The 19,213-nt window shown below is 52.9% G+C and overlaps 1 protein-coding gene across 1 annotated transcript in view; it reads right to left on the bottom strand.

The window, feature by feature from the left end:
• The window catches only part of SYNE3 (spectrin repeat containing nuclear envelope family member 3), a 58,833-nt gene extending 47,772 nt beyond the window's left edge, over positions 1–11,061 (bottom strand). Inside the window, exons 1-2 of the mRNA XM_023525947.1 lie at positions 10,993–11,061; positions 2,254–2,402 (exon numbers count right to left, since the gene is read on the bottom strand). Of these exons, the coding sequence (XP_023381715.1) occupies positions 2,254–2,397 (144 nt within the window). The 5' untranslated portion in view covers positions 2,398–2,402; positions 10,993–11,061. The remainder of the gene's footprint in view (positions 1–2,253; positions 2,403–10,992) is intronic.
• Positions 11,062–19,213: the final 8,152 nt, after the last annotated feature.

Here is a 19,213-nt window from a genome sequence, read left to right as displayed (position 1 = left end):
TGAACTCGGCCCCAGGCTCAAGCCCTACGAAAGCAATTCCTTGAATTCCGGCCCCAAACGGCCCCCAGCCTTCCAAATTGCCAACCTACCACCTGCTCTGTTACACAGAGGGGTCCAAGCTCCGTGGCTTGGAGTTCTAGACCGTCACCCGCCTCTCTGGCCCTGTCCCCTGCTTCTGCCTAACAGCTGGTGCTGCCCAACGCCAACCATACTGGGGCTCCTGGCATGTGCCCCCAGCTGTTCCTACCTCCAGTACCTTTCTGACACTGTTCCCTCTGCCTGGAGGCCCCCTTCTCCCCACCCTCACCCCTGGACCCCCACCCTGGCTAACTCCTCATTTAAGCCACAGCGGCAAAGTCACTTGTCCCCAGCAGCCTCTCTAAACTCCCTAGGACTAGGCTGGGGGATGTGAGCTCCTCAGGGGCCCCGAGTGTCCTCCGGGAAGTGAAGTGGGGCTCTCCAATCACCGGAGTTCATCGCCCAATCGGGAAGGCTTTGACTAGATCACTCAAGAGTAGTCGGGCTCTAACCAGCACACGGAGCTTTGTTTGCGGCTGTCATAGGCCACGTGGGGACGGGGTGTCCTTCCCCGCTGGGAGATGCAGCCTCGCACTGACCGAGGAGGAGCAGGGCCGTATTTATTTAAGCTGTGTGGCAACCGGCTGGGGGCAGAGGCCAGGGTGCGACCACCTGGGGGTGAAGAGGGCATCGCGGGAGGGGACTAGAAAGGGTGTCACGGTCACCAACAACTTGGTCATTTACATCAAGCTTTACAGGCTGCCAAGGGCTTTCTCCTATGCTACCATGCGATTAACAACAAGCTGGCCCTCACTGAATGCCCTGCGGGTTTCCGACCCTCCTCAGAGCAGCATTCTGAGATCATTAGCGTCACCTCGATTCCAGGAAGGATGTGAACTGGGGCCCAGAAGGGTCAGGTGATTTGCAGGGAGCCACACCCAGCAATAAGCAGAGCTGGGATTTGAACCCAGGACATCCAGACTACAAAGCCTTGTCCTGTCTCTAGTTCAGTGAGCTGTTCAATTCAACAGAGCGTCTGAGAAACTGGAGCACCCCACTCCCCGACCCTGCCAGGCACAACATTATGTGAACACCCATCTCTGGAGAAGCCCGAGGAGGACTCAGAGACCTGAGCTCTAGGATGGAAAGTCCACCCGGAGACACGTCCACCTAGACGAGTCACACGATCTCTCCAAGACTCAGTTCCCCCAACTGTACAGTGCAGACAATGGCACCTAGTTCATGTCTTGGTGAAGCTTAAACCATTGACTCTGAAAGGGTGATGTAAATTCTTAGTTTTGACCGTCCACTTGAAAAAAGACATCATGTATTTTCAACAAAATCCGTAAGACAGCACACACAAAGAAGCCACTCGGGGACTTGGGGTCCCTGGTCGGGGATCAGCTCATGTGGAAGAGGTAATTCTGATTCTGTCGGATCAGAATTGTGGAATATCCTAATGGGTGTGACCTGAGAAACGTGTCTGTCAGATGCTTTGCTTACCGTTGGGAAACTGAAGCCCAGAGAGGGACAGAGACTTGGTGGAGGTCACACAGCACTAGTATCAACATGGAGACTATAACCCAGGTCTCTGGCTCTTAGTCCAGTGCTCTTTGCCCTTGTACCAGGCTTGGAGCAGATGCTCTCAGATGGGAGTGCCCAGTGCCGGGCCAGGCGCCAGGCATCAGCACTTCTAGTCAGTGTAGCTCCGTATGTACTGAGCCCTGCTTTGTGCCAGGCAGGGGGTAAAGCTGAACCTGGACCCGGAGAAGCCGAAAGAAGTCACCCATCACTGGGCAGAGCTTGAAGGCCAACCAGGGCCCACGCAGATCTGGCAGGGACTTGAGCCCCAGGGATACGGGGAAGGGGGTGGGGAAGCCAGGTCTGGGCCAGCTGGGGACCCACCTGGTTGCACGGTGCCCCTCCCAAGACAGGAGGGCCAGAGGGCAGGCTCTAGACCCTCACTGTGAAGGTGTGGTCCAAGCACCAGGAGCAATGGTGTCACCTGGAGCATGTCAGAAATGCCACATCTTGGGCCTGCCCGACCTCCTGGATCAGAATTTGTACTTCAACCAAAATCCTCAAGAGATACAAACACATCAGAGCTTGAGAAACAACCCCCCTTAACAGTCGGGAAACCTGGGGCCTAGACCACCCCTGCCATTTAACCTAAGGCCCAAGAAGGAGGGACAAGGCCAAGGCCACGGGCGAGTCACAGCCATTGCCCCTGCATACCTCGGTCTGCCACAGCCTGGCCTCCAGGGCATCGCGGGGCCCCTGGGTGTTGTCGTTGATCTGCAGCTGCTCCTGCACGGCCCGCATCCACTCCCGGGCATCTTCCAGGCTCCCGTTGAAGTCCTCCTGGGCCCGCAGGGTCATGGCGCCTGTGGGGGTGGAAAGTGGGACCATGTGAGATCGGGTGGAAGGGCGAGAATGCAGGGGGCAGGCTGATGGGGCCATGAGGGCAGAACTGGCAGTGGGGACAGGCCGACCCCCCACTCCTGGAGCTCTGACCGGGGACTGGGGTGACACGGCCAGAGCGATGGGGTTTGTCAAAGAGCCAAAGGACCGCAAACAGGTAGGGAAGGAACACAGGTCTGGCCTCTTGTGTGGCAGAGCAGGGACGGCGGGCCCGGGGTGCCAGCTTGGCCTGGCAGCTTCCCTGCTCCCCTCTTGCCCACCTCAGGACTCAGGAGTACCTCCTGTCTCTTTGGGTCGAAGCCCCTTGCAAAGAGGACCCCAAAACACATATGGTCTGCAATGTCGGTAATGGATAATGCATCTGGATCTGAATGGATCAAAAGCCTCAACCTAAAAATCACGATTTGGGGCTCTGGCCAAGCTAACGCCAGCCCCTGAAACTCTCTTAAAATTAATATCTCAGGCCGGGGATGGCCATGCTAGTCAGGTGTCTGATGGCTACTTCTCTGACAGCTGGGGTTCACAACAGATATTGCTTCCATGGAGTCACACGCCACGTACTCCTGGTAGCCGCTGACAATCAGCTGACCCGGCACTTGAGACCTGCTTGTATGCCTGCCTTAGGCAACACTTGCCTGCTGGCATCGATCTCCCAGATAAACCAAGCCCACTGCCCACACTTCCCTCACCCTTACCTTCCAGCTGCGGAGGCAAAGTCTCAGATTTTCTCATGGAACTTTCTCAAAATCCCATTAAGCCCAGACAAAACTCTCCTGTACGCCAGTCTTGTCTGCTTATGGCAACTCTAACCTACTTTGGATTAAAGTTATTTATATCTGCATCTTATGTGGAGGATTGTGTCTAGCTTATCCTCCAATCTCCCATATTGCCTTGTACAGAGTAAGGCCTTTGCAAATGTCTTTGAAATAGCCCAGAATCGATATAAAGTTTAATGCGCTGAGAACCGATCACAGTGTTAGCTAAAACGACAAAACAAAACAAAACTAGCAACAATCCGAATGCTCAATAATAGGGGTTAGTCAAGTAAAGTGTGGTACATGTACCCTTCAGAATATTATGCAACCAACAAAAAGCATGCTTAAAATGAATCCGTGATAGAGAATTCTTAGAATATAATGATAACATCAAAAGAGACAAAATTGTATATTTAGTAGTCACGACTCTACAACTAATAAAAGCAAAATAAAATAACAGCCACAAAAACCGCGCTCATAGGAAAAAATTGGGAAGTCCTACCATTACAGCGTCCACGTGACTGAATTAGATAGAGTGCAGGCGGGGGGCGGGGGCAGGGTGTGTGCCACGTCCCATGTGGCCTCAGGCCTCTCTTTCCCTGGCGTGGTGTCCTAGAAGGCCACTTGGTTAAGGATGATTGTCTGTGGTTGGTGGAAACACAGCTGGAAGTTTTTCTGTTTATTTTTCCTCTTAGGTACTTTGTGAATTTTCCAGAAAGGGCAATCGTTACTTAAAACAAAAACCAGTTTCTAAACCTTGGCTGAATTGTTTATCGGCCCTTTCTTCTCAATCATCAGTTGGTTGTTCATCAACTGATGGGACAGGTTGACTGGGAATCTGGGCGCCCTCCCGGGGCCCTGCGCTGGGCGGGTCTGCCGTTGGACTCCACAAGACAGGCCATCGGACCCACAAAGAAGGACACTGGCGGTGACAAGGAGTGGGCCACCCAGAGTGGCCTTCGCTCCGGGTGCTGGGCCCACCTGCCATTCACAGCTCGGTGTCCCACGTGTTGTTTCCCTTTTAGAGCTGTTTTCATTTTTTCTGACCATTTAATATGTCTCCACAGCCACTCCCAGCCTTTGAATGCTTCGTTTGAAAAGCACATTAGAATGTGCGGGCGTTTAAATTGGTTCATTGTGGCTTTAATCTCTTGTCTAGTGTGTGAGTTGATTGGCTTCCAAAAGCTCAGCTTTTATTTCTATAAAGCAAGAAATGGGAGAGGCAGGAATGAGGCTCCCAGAGTTTCGAATGACCCAACAGTGGGGAAAGCTCTAACTACCAAAAGCCAGAGAGGTTTTGCACAACGCTTCCAGCTGGAAATGCCCAGGGCCTATGAAACGTGGAGTTTTGGAGACCCCGAGGTGGGTACACCAAAGGAAACACAAGGGGTCCATGGGCGGGGTTGCAAAGCAGGGCCCGAGACCCAGGGATCAGCCCCGGCTGAGGGATCTAATTAGCCATGGACTTGGGGTGGTTGCGGGCAGAGTTCAAGGGACATGGGCTTCTTGTTCTGTTCTGCTTGACCATTTCCTTCCAATTCCACGAAACACACAGGAATTAAGCACATACTTCCAGCTGGGCCTGATGCAATCACAGCAGCAAATGAGCAGGCATTACCACCCCTGCCTCAAGAGGCTCCCAGGAGAGAAAGCGCACCTTGAACCTGAGTGTGGGTTGCAGGTGGATGAGCTGCAAGCCAGGTGGGGGGTTTGAGGAGAGTGGGAAGGGCTCTGAACTTTTTCTGAGGACCCCTTCTCAAAATAAAGGCTTGAAATGACGAGAATAAAATGCAGAGAATTACAGAGGGAACCAACCATATTAAAACATAGTTTTCGAAATACTGAAGTCGAATTCATGAGACCCACACACGCACTCCTTGACCACATTAATTCACAAGATCTAACAAGGAGTCCAAACGCTACCTTGATTTTGAAATAGTGATGGGCATAAATGACGTTTCTAGGTATGCACAGCTGTAATGCAACATAGACACATGTGTGACAGACACAGCCACAGTCACTGCTAGTGCCAGAGGGCGCTTGTTTTGGTTTGTCTCATGAATAATTGAAGGAATTGTTATCAGTGAGAGGTTAGTGGCAGTAGGGTGTAGTTAGTTTCCTATCCAAGTTCATGGGCCCCTAAATCTTATCTGCAGCTCCCTGTCAGTCCACTGACCGGGAAGAATCCTGCTCTGAGCCTCCCAGCAGCCAATGGAAAGGAGCCTGTTTCATTACACAAGGTTCAAAGCTGAAGTTAAAAGCAAATGAGCAGCTCGTGAAATGCCCATCCACAAGTGGTTTAAGGCCCAGGAAGACAGTCCCCCAAGCGTCCCTCCTTGGAACTCACCAGGGAGCCTTGTATATTTCCCTTTGCGGGAGCCCTGGGTGGAGGTGGAGGCCTCAGGGAGAAAAGTGGCCAGGTGAGCCGGGCAGAGGGCATCCAGCACCTTCTCTGATGAAAGAAGGAGCTTGGTCCTCAATGAACTCAAGTCAGCTTCTGGCCCTCTTCCCACCCCTCCTCCAGGCAGCAGCCAGACGGGCCTTTCTAAAACACAAATCCAGCTGGCCACTCACTTCCTTACATAAGCGATCTATCTGTTGCAGCATGGGCCGCAGACTGGCCCCCCGCTCCCAGTGTGACCCTGTTTCCAGCCTTGCTTCTTCCCGGTCCCCGTACAATCAAGCCCACGGCAGACGTGCAGCTCTTGGTACACAGCCAAAACCACACATGACCTCTGCCCCCTCTGCTGGAAGCATGCTCCTTCCCAAAGCATCGCCATCCATTGAAGAGCCTCTAAGCGCCTGTGGCCGCCCACCACACTTCTCTGTGCCCTGAGGACTCGTCTTCCCTCTTGCCTGGGTACAGGACGGAGCCTCAGCACCCAGTGCTAGTGAGCCAAGTTACCGGCCCTTCATTAACAGCGACTAGAGGAACAAGTGAGCAAAGAAAGCAAGGGGCAATGCTGGGTGGAGCGGGGTGGCGGGGCACCCACGACGAGGCAGGGAAAATGGTAAGGAGAGCCCTGGACCTGGAGTCCATACGTTTACGCTGAGCAAGTGCCTTTGCCTCGCTGGGCCTCAGTTTCCCCACCTGTACACTGTGAGTGTTGAGCAGGGGGGTCTCTGAGGGACCTCCGAGGTCGTGGGCTGAGAGGGTCCATGTCACCCAGAAGCTGTGATCCCGGCCCCCCTTCTCCCCCCGGGGAGCCCCTCCTCAGCCAGCTCGAAGCATCGCTTCCAGCCTCGTGGCCCCCGCTAAGGCAGGCAAGGTGCCTTCCAGGGGAGACGGCTCAGGGGACCTTTAGGTCAGCGGGGAGGAAGAGGGATATTTTTGTAAAGAGGCAGGTAGCAAATATCCTTAGACTTTGCAGGCCACGTGCAGTCTCCGTTGCATCTACTTCTTTGATTTTGCAACCTTTAAAAAATGTAAGAACCATTCTGTATTCACTAGCTGTACCAACAGACTGCCCGCAGAATGGGGCCTTGGGCTAGAGTTTGCCACCTCTGACTGCGATGGCCCAAGGGTGACGTCGGCAGCTGCAGGAAGCCACAGCAGCCAGCAGGCAAAGCTAGCTGGCTAAGTGACCCACAGACACGTGCCCTGGGAAAGGACAGGCGTTGAGGCCAAAAGGACCTAGAATTGGTCCTGGTGGTCTTGGCCCCACCATTTACCAGCTGTATGACATCTGGCCAGTCACTTAACCTCTAGGTCTCTGTCTCCTTATCTGGAAATGGGGTGTCAGATTTGGTTCAGGCTGCTATGCCAAGTTGTCTGTTTATAGGTGACTTTTAATCAGCAGAAATTTACTCCCCACAGTCCTGGGGGCTGGAGGTCTGAGATCAGGGTGTCGACAGGGCCGGGCGGGGGCCCACTTCCGGGTGGCAGACTTCTTACTATGTGCTCACATGGGAAGGGGCTAGGAAGCCCTTTGGGATGTCTTTTACATAGGCACGCATCCCATCCATGAGGGTTCCAACCTCATGACCTAATCACCTCCCACAGACCCAACATCCCAACACCATCACACAGAGGGTTAGGAGTCCAACATGTAAAGACACCAACACGGAGCTAACATCTGGGTTTGATTAACGAAGCAAGCCTCCCACCCTGCACCTGGAACACACTCCGTATTTGGAAGTGGCTCCTTCTTCTCCCAATCCGTCAGGTGTCAGGTGCCAGGTTTTCCTTCCGTAGGAACCTGCATACAGACGCTGGCTCCCAAACCATCCCAGGACCTGGTGGGGGCAGGAATGGGGGCTACCGGGGGACTAACACATCTGTGCATCTCAATGGCCGCTGAGTACCAGGTGCGGAGGATTCAAGAGCAACCAGGTGGGGCTCTGACCATGTCTTGTGAGCACCAATGTGAGCTTTGAAAGAGGTGGGCACAGTGGCCACAGGGCCACAAAGAAGGGGTTGTCACCTGGCCTGGGGCGGGCGGACCGAGTGGGAGGTATTGTATGCTGAGGGCAGAGGACAGGCTCCTGGCACACAGGCAGATGGTGAGGCTGGAGCATGGGGACAGGGAGACAATAGTGGAAGCTGGGGTAGGGGGTTAGGGCCTGACCAGAGCCTTTGGAGCCATGTCCAGGAGGCTAGGCTGGTCCCTGGGGGGCAATCGGGAGCCAGCAAGGGTTCACGTGGGGGACAGGACTATTTAGAGCTTCGGGCAGGTCACCTTGGCCAGGATAGGTAGAGAGGGGAGCACACACAAGGGGGTAGGCAGAGCCAGGGGGTCAGTGCAGAGACTGGCAGCCACGGGAGGCCACAGACCATGAGGACAGGCCGTGGGAGCGAGCACCATGGCACAACTCTCTGGGAGCCAAGGGAGGAGTCTTGTCCTTGGCAAGTGTGTTTGTCCTTCTTGGACTAGTTGAATGGACATAATATAAAACACGAAACTATGTATTTTCCAAACAACTTGGCAAAAAGAAAAAAATGTGCTCCAAATTTTAAAAAAGACGGTTCCATTTTCGAGTCCAGAAGCAGCCCTTGGTGGGGCTGCAGCTGTGGGAGGCGGGGCTGGGGGGCACGTCTGTGGCTGTCCCCGAGGACTCGGCCAGGGCTGGGCCCGAGGATGCGGACCTTTCTGGTTCAGCTGGCACTAGTCTGATGGATGAGACAGTTAGAAAGGAAACGGCCTTGGTTTTCAGCGTTCGTGTGGTTTTCACAAATGACAGCCGGAAGAGAAGTGGTTTTTCTTCCTTGACAACAGACAAGTTGGGTCAGGGCGAACGATGGAGCAGAATCAAGACAGAGCACATGCTCAGAAGACACCTGTGAGACTGACACATCCATAGAGGGCGAGCAAGACCCGTGGGCACGGCTGGGCACACGGCTACCCCAGGAATGGACTGCGAGAGTGTACTTTGTGGGAGGCTGAGAAGCTTCCAGAATCTGAGTGCCAGGCCTGAGTCATCACCTCCGAAGAGGAGAGCTTAATTAGAGCCAGAGGGAAGACTCAGGGTGAACTAAGGAGGCAGAAATGTCGTAAAAAAGCATGTCCTGGACAGAAAGGTGGTGGAAAAGGTAACGTAGACTTTAAAAAGCCAGCCAGGGGAGAGAAGGACACTAACAATGCTGTGATGAGGGACAACAGCCCCCATCGTGCTGGGCGCCTGTCTGCAAGTTGCCCATGTCGTCTTGGCATCTTGGGTCTGAGAGGTGGGTACGGTCACGCGGGAGGCGGCAGAGGGGCGGTGGGGCTTCCTCTGGGGCTGAGCGGGGAGGGAGGGCCTCGGCAGAGCTTCCTCCCCTCCTCAGAATGCTGTGGGGACGCATTCCTGCTCGGGAGCAGGTGCTCGGAGGGCAGGGCGGCCATCACCGTCCCCAACCGCAGACAAGAACGCTGAGACCGGAGGAACCGGCCCGGGCACCCAGAGCCATCCCGGAGGCACTCGGATGTGAGCCTGGTTCTATGGGATTCCAAAGCCTGCGTTTGTCTCACTGGCCCCACTGGCTCCAAAACCAAGTCCAACTCCGCCGTCCATTGGGGCATCCGGCAGCCCTGCTCCCAGGGAGGACGGTGACCCGGGGTCAGCCAGGGTCCGACCAGGCCGAGCGAATCCGCTCTGAGTCTAGCAGGGAACTAGAGGGACCTGGCTACATGGCGGGTAAAAGAGGGAAGAAGAAGCTGCCAGGAGGCAAAACAAACAAACCAACAAAAACAACAGAGATGGCAACTTCTCTCACTAGGCTGGAGGAACGAGGGGAGGAGGTGATGCTATCAGACCCGGCTCCGGCTCCGGCTCCGCTGAGCGGCCGGACCTGGGGCCCCAAAGCAAGCCAGGGCGGAGGTGCTGTCAGCTGTGGGAGAAACCCCTGGGCCCGCACGGGGAGCCTGAGCTCCGCAGCCCGGGGTGGCCAACCCTCCTGTGACACAGGGCAGAGCAGGGAGAGAGGAATGGCTGCCCGAGCCAGGACTGCACAGGCTGTCCATCCGGAGACTTCGAAGGGAACAGCTCCCTTTGCCCTGATTCCGGGCCGCTCAGCAACTGGCCGAGCTCTAGTCTGGTCTCTGGGGAACTAGCCTTGCGGGAAAAATGACAGGGTACTCGCACTGACGAAATCTCCCGACACTGACCGCCTGCCCGGTCAGCCTTGATTAGGAACCGGGACTCAGAACCTTGTGTCCTGGGGGTCAGCTGACAAGGACTCCTCTTCCCCCCTACCTCACCCTTCTCCTTCCTGGGCCTACAAAGCTGAGGCTGCAGGGTGTAGGTCTCCACTGGCTCTGGGGTGCCACCGGTGAGGGGCAGACACCCCGTAAGGGCCAGGTTGGAACAGCCCCCTACCTTGATCCCCCCAACACATTCTTTGGGAATGGGCACATGCTGTAATAACACTTGCCATTTGGCGATCCAGAAGCGCCAAGAATCCTGCTTAGGACCTAACCAAATCCCATTAGGGAACACTCCTAAAATGGGACACCAAACCCCTCCCAAGCAAAGACAGGGGCAAAGTCAGGTTCATGGAGTGGCTGTTATGTGGGACCTGAGACCGGCAAAGCCAAGATCCAAAAGTGGGGGATCCGGGATTAACCATGACAATTAACAGCCACCGCGTGTCTGGCATTCTGTGAGTGCCTGACTCTATGATAAAGGTTTATAGCTATTAAGTCATTTATCCTACAAAGACCCAGTGAGACACTTATTATTATCCCTACTTTGTAGCTGTGAAAGCCGAGGATCAACTATATAAGAACACTGCCCGGGTCAGAGGGGTAGTGAGTAGCAGGGGCAGGACTGGAACTCAGAGAGACCTGAGTCCAGAGCCTTTGCTCCTAAACGCCACAGAGCTACCCGGCTTCCACGTCCCTGCCTGACCTCCCGGAACCCACTGAGAGCTGCCCACACAGTGAGAGGAGCCGTGGGCAGCCAGCCCTCCACGGGTCATCGTGCACCCATGAGCACTAAGTTCCAAGAAGGCGACTCCAGGGCATAAATCTGGGCTTCAGCTCAAAAATCTAGAGTTGGAGACAATGAACTGAGGTCCCAGCGGCCAGGCCTGCTCAGTCACGTGGTGCTTGGCCACGCTGGCCCTGTGCCAACCCCGCTGGCCACTGGCATTTTGTTCTGGAACCCAGAAGGCTTCAGGATTCAGACCCGAGTAAACCCCAGCCCCCATGGCACACCCTGCCGCCAGTTACAGCCTGGCCGGGGGACCCCATCACAAACTGACCCCAAGCCCTGGTCCGTGGCGCGCTCCTCATCCCGTGACTCATTCGGCTTCCCCGTGACTCATTCCTGCCCGGCCACACAGTTTCCACCCTCGCTCGTTCCCATTGCTCCTCTATACCCAGATGGAATTTCAGGAACTGAAGGGCAGCTGGTTTTAATCCCAGCGCGATTCCAAACGGATTCCGGGAACGCCTGCTTTTGTTTGCTTACTGCCTGCCGCCAACGTCACGGAGAAGCCATCCCTCAGAGCACCAGGATGGTGCTGGGCAGCTCTCTTTGATGTGGCGTTTTCAGAAGGGGATCCTGAGAGCAACGTGCGTAAAAAGCAGGGACAGGAACTCTGAGGGCATCTAAATTGGTCGTTGGACAAGGAGCGCTCACGTCATCTTATTTAATCTCACAACAACCCTCCAAGGTGGCGAATCCAGACTGGGGGACCATCACCAGGTTCTCCCCGCTTCTTAGAGGTAACCACGCTCAGAGAGGACCGCACCAAAGCCCCACAGACCGCGGGGAGCCACTGCCCACCCTCTGTCCACCAGCCTGTAACAGTTATTTATACAAGAAACACTGCTTAGTAACAGGGTGGTAAGGGCCACTTTACAGTTCAGCCACAAAGGGCGTGGGCCACAGACAACTTTCTCGAGGAGTGCTCTAAGAGCTATTTTCAATCCGCTCTCCGTCACTGATAAATGGTGTCTGGCAGCGAAAAAATGGCTGCTCTCGGGCCCAGCTCCCTCCCCAGAAACTTTGACTCTAAAGCAGCATTTCCGATCACTCTGAAATTAACCCCAAGCTCAACATCAAAAGACAGAGTCTGGAGAACAAGATTTCTACCCGGAAAACATTGACCTTGATGACACACAGTCAAATACACATGTCTGGGGGTGGGGGGAGTGGGGAGAAGGCACAAAATAATTAAGAGGGGGGTTGGGTTGTGGGGGTGGCTGGGTGGGGGGAGCAGAAAGCTAGACAGCCCAGATAGGAAGAGCAACACAGGGGGCAGGACAGGTGGCTCCAAGGCAGGGGGCCTTAATGCAAGGGCTCCCCGCTGTGGTCCCGAGGGAGGACCCGGCCCCAGGGTCACCGCCTGATACTGGCAGTGTGAGCGGGAGGGTGTCATAAGTTGGGGAGGCAGGAACTAGACGTCAGCTGCAGGTCAGATGTGCAGGACCGGACATCAGGGAACAGCCCTGGGCCTGGCGGGACACTGAGTGCCTCGGACCACAGGCATGAGGTTAAGCAGGCCAAGCAAGGTCCCCTACCGGCCCCTGATTTGGAAAAGCAAGCATTGGGTCAGCGTTGGTTTTTCGCAGTGTAGGTCGCGCCCCTACCCCACGCCTCAGAAGTGACGGCTCCCCCAGCACGCCCAAGTCCCATTGGACTATGGCTTAGATCTCCAAGCCCTGGGGCCAGCAGAGAGTCCTCCTTCTGGCCTGTGGCGAGGCCAACCCCAGGTCTTGCTCCAGCCCCCAAAGCCCCTCGCTGAGAAGATCTGACCTGATGAGGTGGAGCCTCCAGGATATCAGCGCCTTGGCCTTGCTCCTGCCCTCTCCTGCCTTCCCAAGTGACCCAAGCAGCCTCCGGGACAGCGAGGCAGAGACAGAGGTCCTGCAGCTCCCTCTCTAGGCTCCTCCCCCAAGGTCTTATTGGTCCTGGGACTCAGCGCTTCACACCTCCTCCCAGGTAGGAGTCTGCCCACAGAGGGGAGCCGTCATCCCTGAGCCCACCTGGCCACCTGGGTTGGCCTTCCTCAGCATCTCCTGGAGCCAGTGCCCCCTCCCTGGACTGTCTGGGCCACAGCCCAAAGGAGCAGGGTGGACCTCAATGACCCTGCACACCTCGTCACACACCTCCTGTGGCCTTAAATCCTGAATAACGTGTCAACAGACCTATTTAAAGGAAAATTATGGCTGCACAATAACGTTCTCAAAACCCACACTTATCAGGGAGGATCTAAGAAAACGGAGCTTTCTACGGGATGAGATGTCGTTCAATTCAAAAGCACCATGCCAAAATATAGGGCTTCTAATGTTTTTCTATTAAATTTATTGGGGTGACATTGGTTGATAAAACTATATAGGTTTCAAGGATACAATTCTGTAATACATCATCTGTATATGGCATTGTGTGTTCGCCACCCAAAGTCAAATCTCCCGTCACTAGATATTTGAGGACTTTTAATGTTTTTTTGTTTGTTTGTTTTTAGATGAAAATTTCAGAACTTCTCGTAGAACATGTGGCCTCTGGAGAAATCTTCCTCAGACCCTAATTTGAGAAACCCTGGCCTGGAGGATGAAGCCAGTGCTCCCCGAGACCATAAAGGATGGAGCACCCCCCGACTCCAACAGCCCTGACTCACCAGGGTGCTCCCGGCCCCCGTGCCACGGCCCCACCACGGTGCCGATGCTTCTAGAAGCTTGGAGCCTGGGTGCCGCCTCCCCAACTTAGTTCTTCCTGGCAAGTCCTCCCCTCCCCCCACCCCTCCAACACCTCCTTTTGGCGACTCTTCCCCGTTCCCCTTCCAGGATTCAGCTCACAGCCCCTCGGAGGAGAAACCCTTCCAGCTCCTGCCACCGACAGAGACGACCCCTCCCTTCCTCAGGCCCCCACGGGGCCCTGTGCAGCTGCCATTTACTGCATGTTTACGAAGCACTTCACTTGAATTTCGCCACGTTCCGCCAACAACCCCAGGAGGTAGGTACTATTGTTGGTCCCATCTCGCAGCGAGGCAAGTAGGGACAGGCCTGGCGGCACTGTCCGTGCTGGCTGCACTGATGTGATTTGCTGGCACAAACAAGAGGAGTTCCGAGGGGGGCGGTCAGACTCATCTCGGACCGGAGGACTGCAGATGGGGTTCCCTTTCTTTTTAACAGCTTTATTGGGGGAATATAATTGATAAGCAATAAACACATTTAAACTGTATTATTTGGCAGGCTTTGATATCTACACCCCTAAAACCATCACCCCAATCAAGATAAAGCATATATCCATCACCCCAAAAGTTTCCTGGTCCCATTTCTAATTCCTCCCTCTTTCCCACTCTGTGTCCCAGGCTCCTGCCGATGTGCTTACTGTCCCTAGAGATTAGTTTGCATTTTCTGGAGGTTTTCACATAAATGGGCTGACACAGTATATGTGTAGTATGTATGTATGTATTATTATTATTATTATTATTATTATTATTATTATTTTGGTCTGGCTTCTCTCACTCGGCATAATTATTTCGCGACTCATCCTTGTTACGTTGTTGTCGGTACCAATCCTTTCTGCTGCCGAGTAATATTGCACAGTCCGCGTAGACCTGATGCTGTTTATTCACCCACCCACTGACGGACGGTTTGGGGTTATTACAAATAAAGCGGATCTGAACAGCTGCGTGCGGGCATATGCTTTAGTTTCTCTTGCAGAAATACCTAGGAGTGGAGGGGCTGGACCGTAGGTCGGCGCATGTTTGCATTTTTGAGAAACCGCCAGACTGTGTTCCGAAGCGGCCACACGAGCCGTGTGTGTGAGTCTCGGTCCGCATCCTCTCCCGTGGTCAGTCTCTTTAATCTCAGCCCTTCTAATCGGTGGCAGTGAAACCTCACTGTGGGTTTAATTTGCAGTCTGACACGGGGAATGGTCTGACTGACTTTGGGGTGCTCACTTCCTTTAAGGCCGGAGATGTGCTCAGCCCTGGGCCTGTTGGAGGAAGGCTAAGGGAGCCGGGAGTTGAGTGACAGGGAGGCACGCAGCCAATAGGAACCTGCTGCAGTGCCAAGGGCGCCGCCAGAGGACTCTGTGAGCAGGCGGTTCTCTGAGGACAAAACCGGTACCCTGCACCAACAGCCAGGAGCCTGTAAAAGCGGATACGCGAATGGAGTCCCCGAGTGTGTGTGGGAGGGGATCACCGTTAGCAAGGGAGGTACACACTGCCGAGAAGCCCTGCTCTAGCCAACGTTCGGGACTGTGACCATCCTCTCCGGTTCTGGCACCCTAAAGGTAATCGCACCGCGTCTCTGTGTCACAACATGCAATCGCTGTGGGCTATAGTAGCAGGGCAGGCACAGCCCGCTGGAGCGAATGTGACATTGTTCCAAGCGACAATCCCAGCTTCACAGTGCTTTGGAAATAAATATCCTACAAGGTAGGAGCCATTATTAGCCCCATAGTGTAGATAAGGAAGCAAAGCACAGAGATGTGACATAACTTCCCCAAAGCATGTGGAACTGGCATTGAAATTTGGGCGGTCTGGTTCCAGAGGCTTCCCATTAACCACAGCACCTCACCAGTAGCCAAGTGGTCAGCACCACCTGGTCAGCTTCTCAGGGCCGGTTGGAGAGCTACAGGTGTAACGTAATGGCCACTGCTGGGTGGCGGATGAAAGAGCTGTGAAGAGTTCTCTGCGGTGGCTGTAGCCCATGACTCAACCTGACCCTCTTCAGATACTACCCAGAGTCAGTGCTCACATTTGGGCCAAGCCTGTGGCCCTATCTGCACAGCTGTGTTTTGCCATCCACCCCCTTGCCCTGCAGCCTGTGGTACACAGTGCCAAAGAGCATGCCCTACTTGGCTCCGTGACTATTGGTGATGTGTGTGTCTTCCCATTAGACTGTCACCCTCGAGGGCAGAGGCCATGTCTCATCTGCTCTGTATACCTAGGCCTGGGGCACAGCTGGCTTGGAGGAGGGTGTCAGTGCTCTTAAGTGAGCACAACAGTAACATTTTTGGAGAGGCAAGGCTAGCTCTCACGGGGCCAAGCCAGCGTAGGGAGTTGCTGGAACTGTCCCTAGCTTTGAAACAGATCTCAGGCTGCAAGGCTAGCAGCCCTCATGGGATAACAGTACCCCCAAGGAGCCAATGAAGGGCTCTGCGCAAACCTCCCTGGATTGAGTCTCAGCGTGTCACAACTGGACCTTCTTAGGGATCTTCTTATCTAGCTGTGCCATTTAACAGAGGGGGAGATTGAGGCTGAGAGAAGGGAAGAGACCCACCCAAGATTGTGCAGCAGCTCAGCGGCAGGTCTGTGGCCAGCACTCATTTTGGTATAAAAACATCCTGAGGCCCTGATAGGGAGATTGCATCTCTTCAAAATGACCCACGGCAAAAGAAGCAATAAGCTCTCTTATTTACAGACAATTTCAACAAGATGCCAAGACAATTTAAAGGAAAAAGAATGGTCTTTTCAACAAATAGTGCTGGGACAACTGGAAATCCACATGCAAAAGAATGAAGTGGGACCCCTACTTCACACCAACTGTAAAAATTAACTCAAAACAAATCAATGACCATATTGTAACAGCCAAAACTATAAAACTCTTTGAAGAAAACATAGGTGTAAATCTCTGACCTTGGCTGAGGAAATATTCCTTAGATGTGACACCAAAATCACAAGCAACAAAAGAAAAAATAGATAAGCTGGATTTCATCAAAATTTAAACGTTTTGTATTTCAAAGGAAACCACCAACCAAGTGAAAAGATAACCCACAGAATGGGAGAAAATTTTTGCATATCACATAAAGGACTGATAAAGGACTTGTATCTAGAAAGATAAATAATCCAATTATAAAATGAGCAAAGGACCCAAATAGACATATCACATAAAGGACTGATAAAGGACTTGTATCTAGAAAGATAAATAATCCAATTATAAAATGAGCAAAGGACCCAAATAGACATTTCTTCAAAGTGCATTCAAATAGCCAACAAGCATATGAAAAGGTGCTCAATGGCATTAGCCACCAGGGAAATGCAAATTAAAACTGAAGAGATACCAGTTTACACCAATTAGGATGGCTGTAATAAAAGATGGATGGTAAGAGTGATGTGAGAAATTTGGACCTTCACACACCACTGGTGAGAACATAAAATGGTACAGACACTTAGTAAAACAGCCTGGCGGTTCCTCAAATGATCAAACATGGAGTTACCATATGATCCAGCAAGTCCACTCCTAGGTATTTACCCAAGAGAAATGAAAACACATATCTACACAAAAAATGTGTACATCACGCCAACCATATTTGAAAAATAAAAAATATTTTTTAAAAATTTGTACACAAGTATTCAGGATACTCAAAACAGTGGAAACAACCCAAATGTCTATCAACTAATGGACAAATAAAATGTGCTCTATCCACACCATGGAATATTCTTCAGCAATAAAAAGAAATGAAGTAATGATGCTGCAACATGAATGAACCTTGACGACATTATGTTAGAAGAAAAAGCCGGTTGGATCACATATTTGATGATTCCACTTATATGAAATGTGTACAAGAGGCAAATCTGTAGAGACAGAAAGCAGATTAGTGGTTACCTAGGGCTAGGGGGCTGGGAGCATGGTGAGTGGTACAGAGTTTCTTTTTGGTGTAATAAAAATGTCCTAAAAATGATCGTGGTGATGTTTGTACAACTCTGGATATCCTAAAAGGCACAGGATGTACACTTTAAATGGGTGAATTGCAGGTTATGTGAATTATATCTCAATAAAGCTTGAGTTCTTTTTTCAAAATAGAGACCGGTGCCTTCTATTCACTGAGCAGGGATTCAGTGCCAATCAGTGGCCCCTCCTTCTCCAGGCACTTATCCTTAAGCCAACTTTGAAGGTTGATCCTTACTTGATCCTTAAGCCAACTTTGAAGGTTGTTATCACTGCTGCAGAGATAAGGAAATTGAGACTCAGGTGAAAATAACTTCAAAATTTCAGAGCCGGTCACGGTTACCACCCAAGAGGTGGAGCTGGGATTGAACTTGGGACCATTGAACTCCAGAGCTGCAGCTGACCCAGCCCCTTCAGCCAGACTGCTTCAGAGAGCCTGACGCCATCCTGGCATCCAAACTGGTTATTCGGGCATTATATGGATGGCGTGAAAATTTCAGATCAAGCAATGGAACAAACAGAAAGCAAACGGCCTCCCAAAGAGAAGCTGAATGCAGCCCGAAGGGATGGGCCAAGCACTGGCCTGGGAGCAGGAGGTATGGCCTTCAGTCATGGCAGCACCGTGGGAAGCCCGCTGACCCTAGCAGTCTCAGAGGAAATTAAGCTAAGTGAGGCTCTCAGAAACATTTAAGTAGCCTTGGATGCCCAGGCTGTGTGATGCTACTCAATTCAATTCAATAGCGCTTGCCGAGTTAATAATAAAAACGTTTTTTATATTCGAGAGAAGGGTGTTAATATTCACTTGCGTTTTACAGATGAGGACACTGAGGCTGAGAGGAGTCTCATGGCCTGCCCAAGGTCTCAGAGCTCATGGATGGGAGGCAAAGAGTCAAATCTAAGACCATTTGACTTCAACAGCTGGAGGGGCCTGCTGCTGAGCCAGGCGTGGGCCCGCAGGTGGCAAAGCCCATGGTCTTCACGACCGTGGGCTCTAAAGGAGGCGGCTGCAGGTATGTGAATGGAGAGACACACCTGAAGCTCCTGGAGCCCAGAAAATGGAGCGCTGATGCTGATCGGGGAACTCAGAGAGGGGCTGGTGGGGGAGGGGACACCCTGGCTGAGCCCTGGAGGATGAGCAGGATCTGGGTAAGAGAAGTGGATGGATCGGCATGAGCAAAAGCCAGGAAGTGGGAGCGCACAAGGCCAAGTTTAGGGAATCGTCGAAGGGGGACAGAAGGAGGCAGTGCTGGAGGGAGAGGCAGGCTGGGGGCCTGAACGGCACGGGGTCCGAAGGGGTGCGCCGACTTCAGTCTGTAGGCAACAGGGAGCTGTGGGCAGTGAGGGCGCGTGAACAAGGGAGTGGCATGCTTTGACACACCCACCAGCAGCCAGGGCAGCATCTGATCAACCTTCTGGAAACAATGCTGGACTAGGACGTGCAGGATCCTTGCACATGACACCTTAGGTCACATGCTAGGAAATGCCTTGTAGAGGACCATTGAACTCCAAGGCATCCTTCTTATTGGAAACCTGCTCTTCAAAATATGGGCCAAGAGATTAAGTCAAAGGATCTTTTCTCAACAACTGGTTGAACTTGCAGATATCTGATAAGCTGTGGAGAGCCATTTCCATCCTTCCAACCATGTCTGTGCTTGAAGCTTGTCCTCATGATTCCTCTCCCAGCAAACACCCAGCCAGCGCTGCTTGGTGAGTAACAAGTGTCCTGCCTGCTCCCACCCTGTCCCTACCCCAAGCTCATCTGACCCTATGATGGCCCTGGATCGATGTCAAGGTCACTATGGATCTTGACCTTCAGATGCCTAAGGAGACGCCTTTGGATTGGGGAAAATGTCACCAAAAGCTCTTACATGCAAAGCCACCTGCTGTGTGCCAGGCACTGGGCAGATGCTGTACATCCCTGACCCACCACCCACCAAGGCAGAGGTCACCGCACCACCTTACAGGTGGGTAAAC

Source organism: Pteropus vampyrus, unplaced genomic scaffold (assembly GCF_000151845.1).
Source record: "Pteropus vampyrus isolate Shadow unplaced genomic scaffold, Pvam_2.0 Scaffold652, whole genome shotgun sequence".
NCBI lineage: Eukaryota > Metazoa > Chordata > Mammalia > Chiroptera > Pteropodidae > Pteropus > Pteropus vampyrus.
This window is presented reverse-complemented; position numbering and strand designations above follow the sequence as displayed.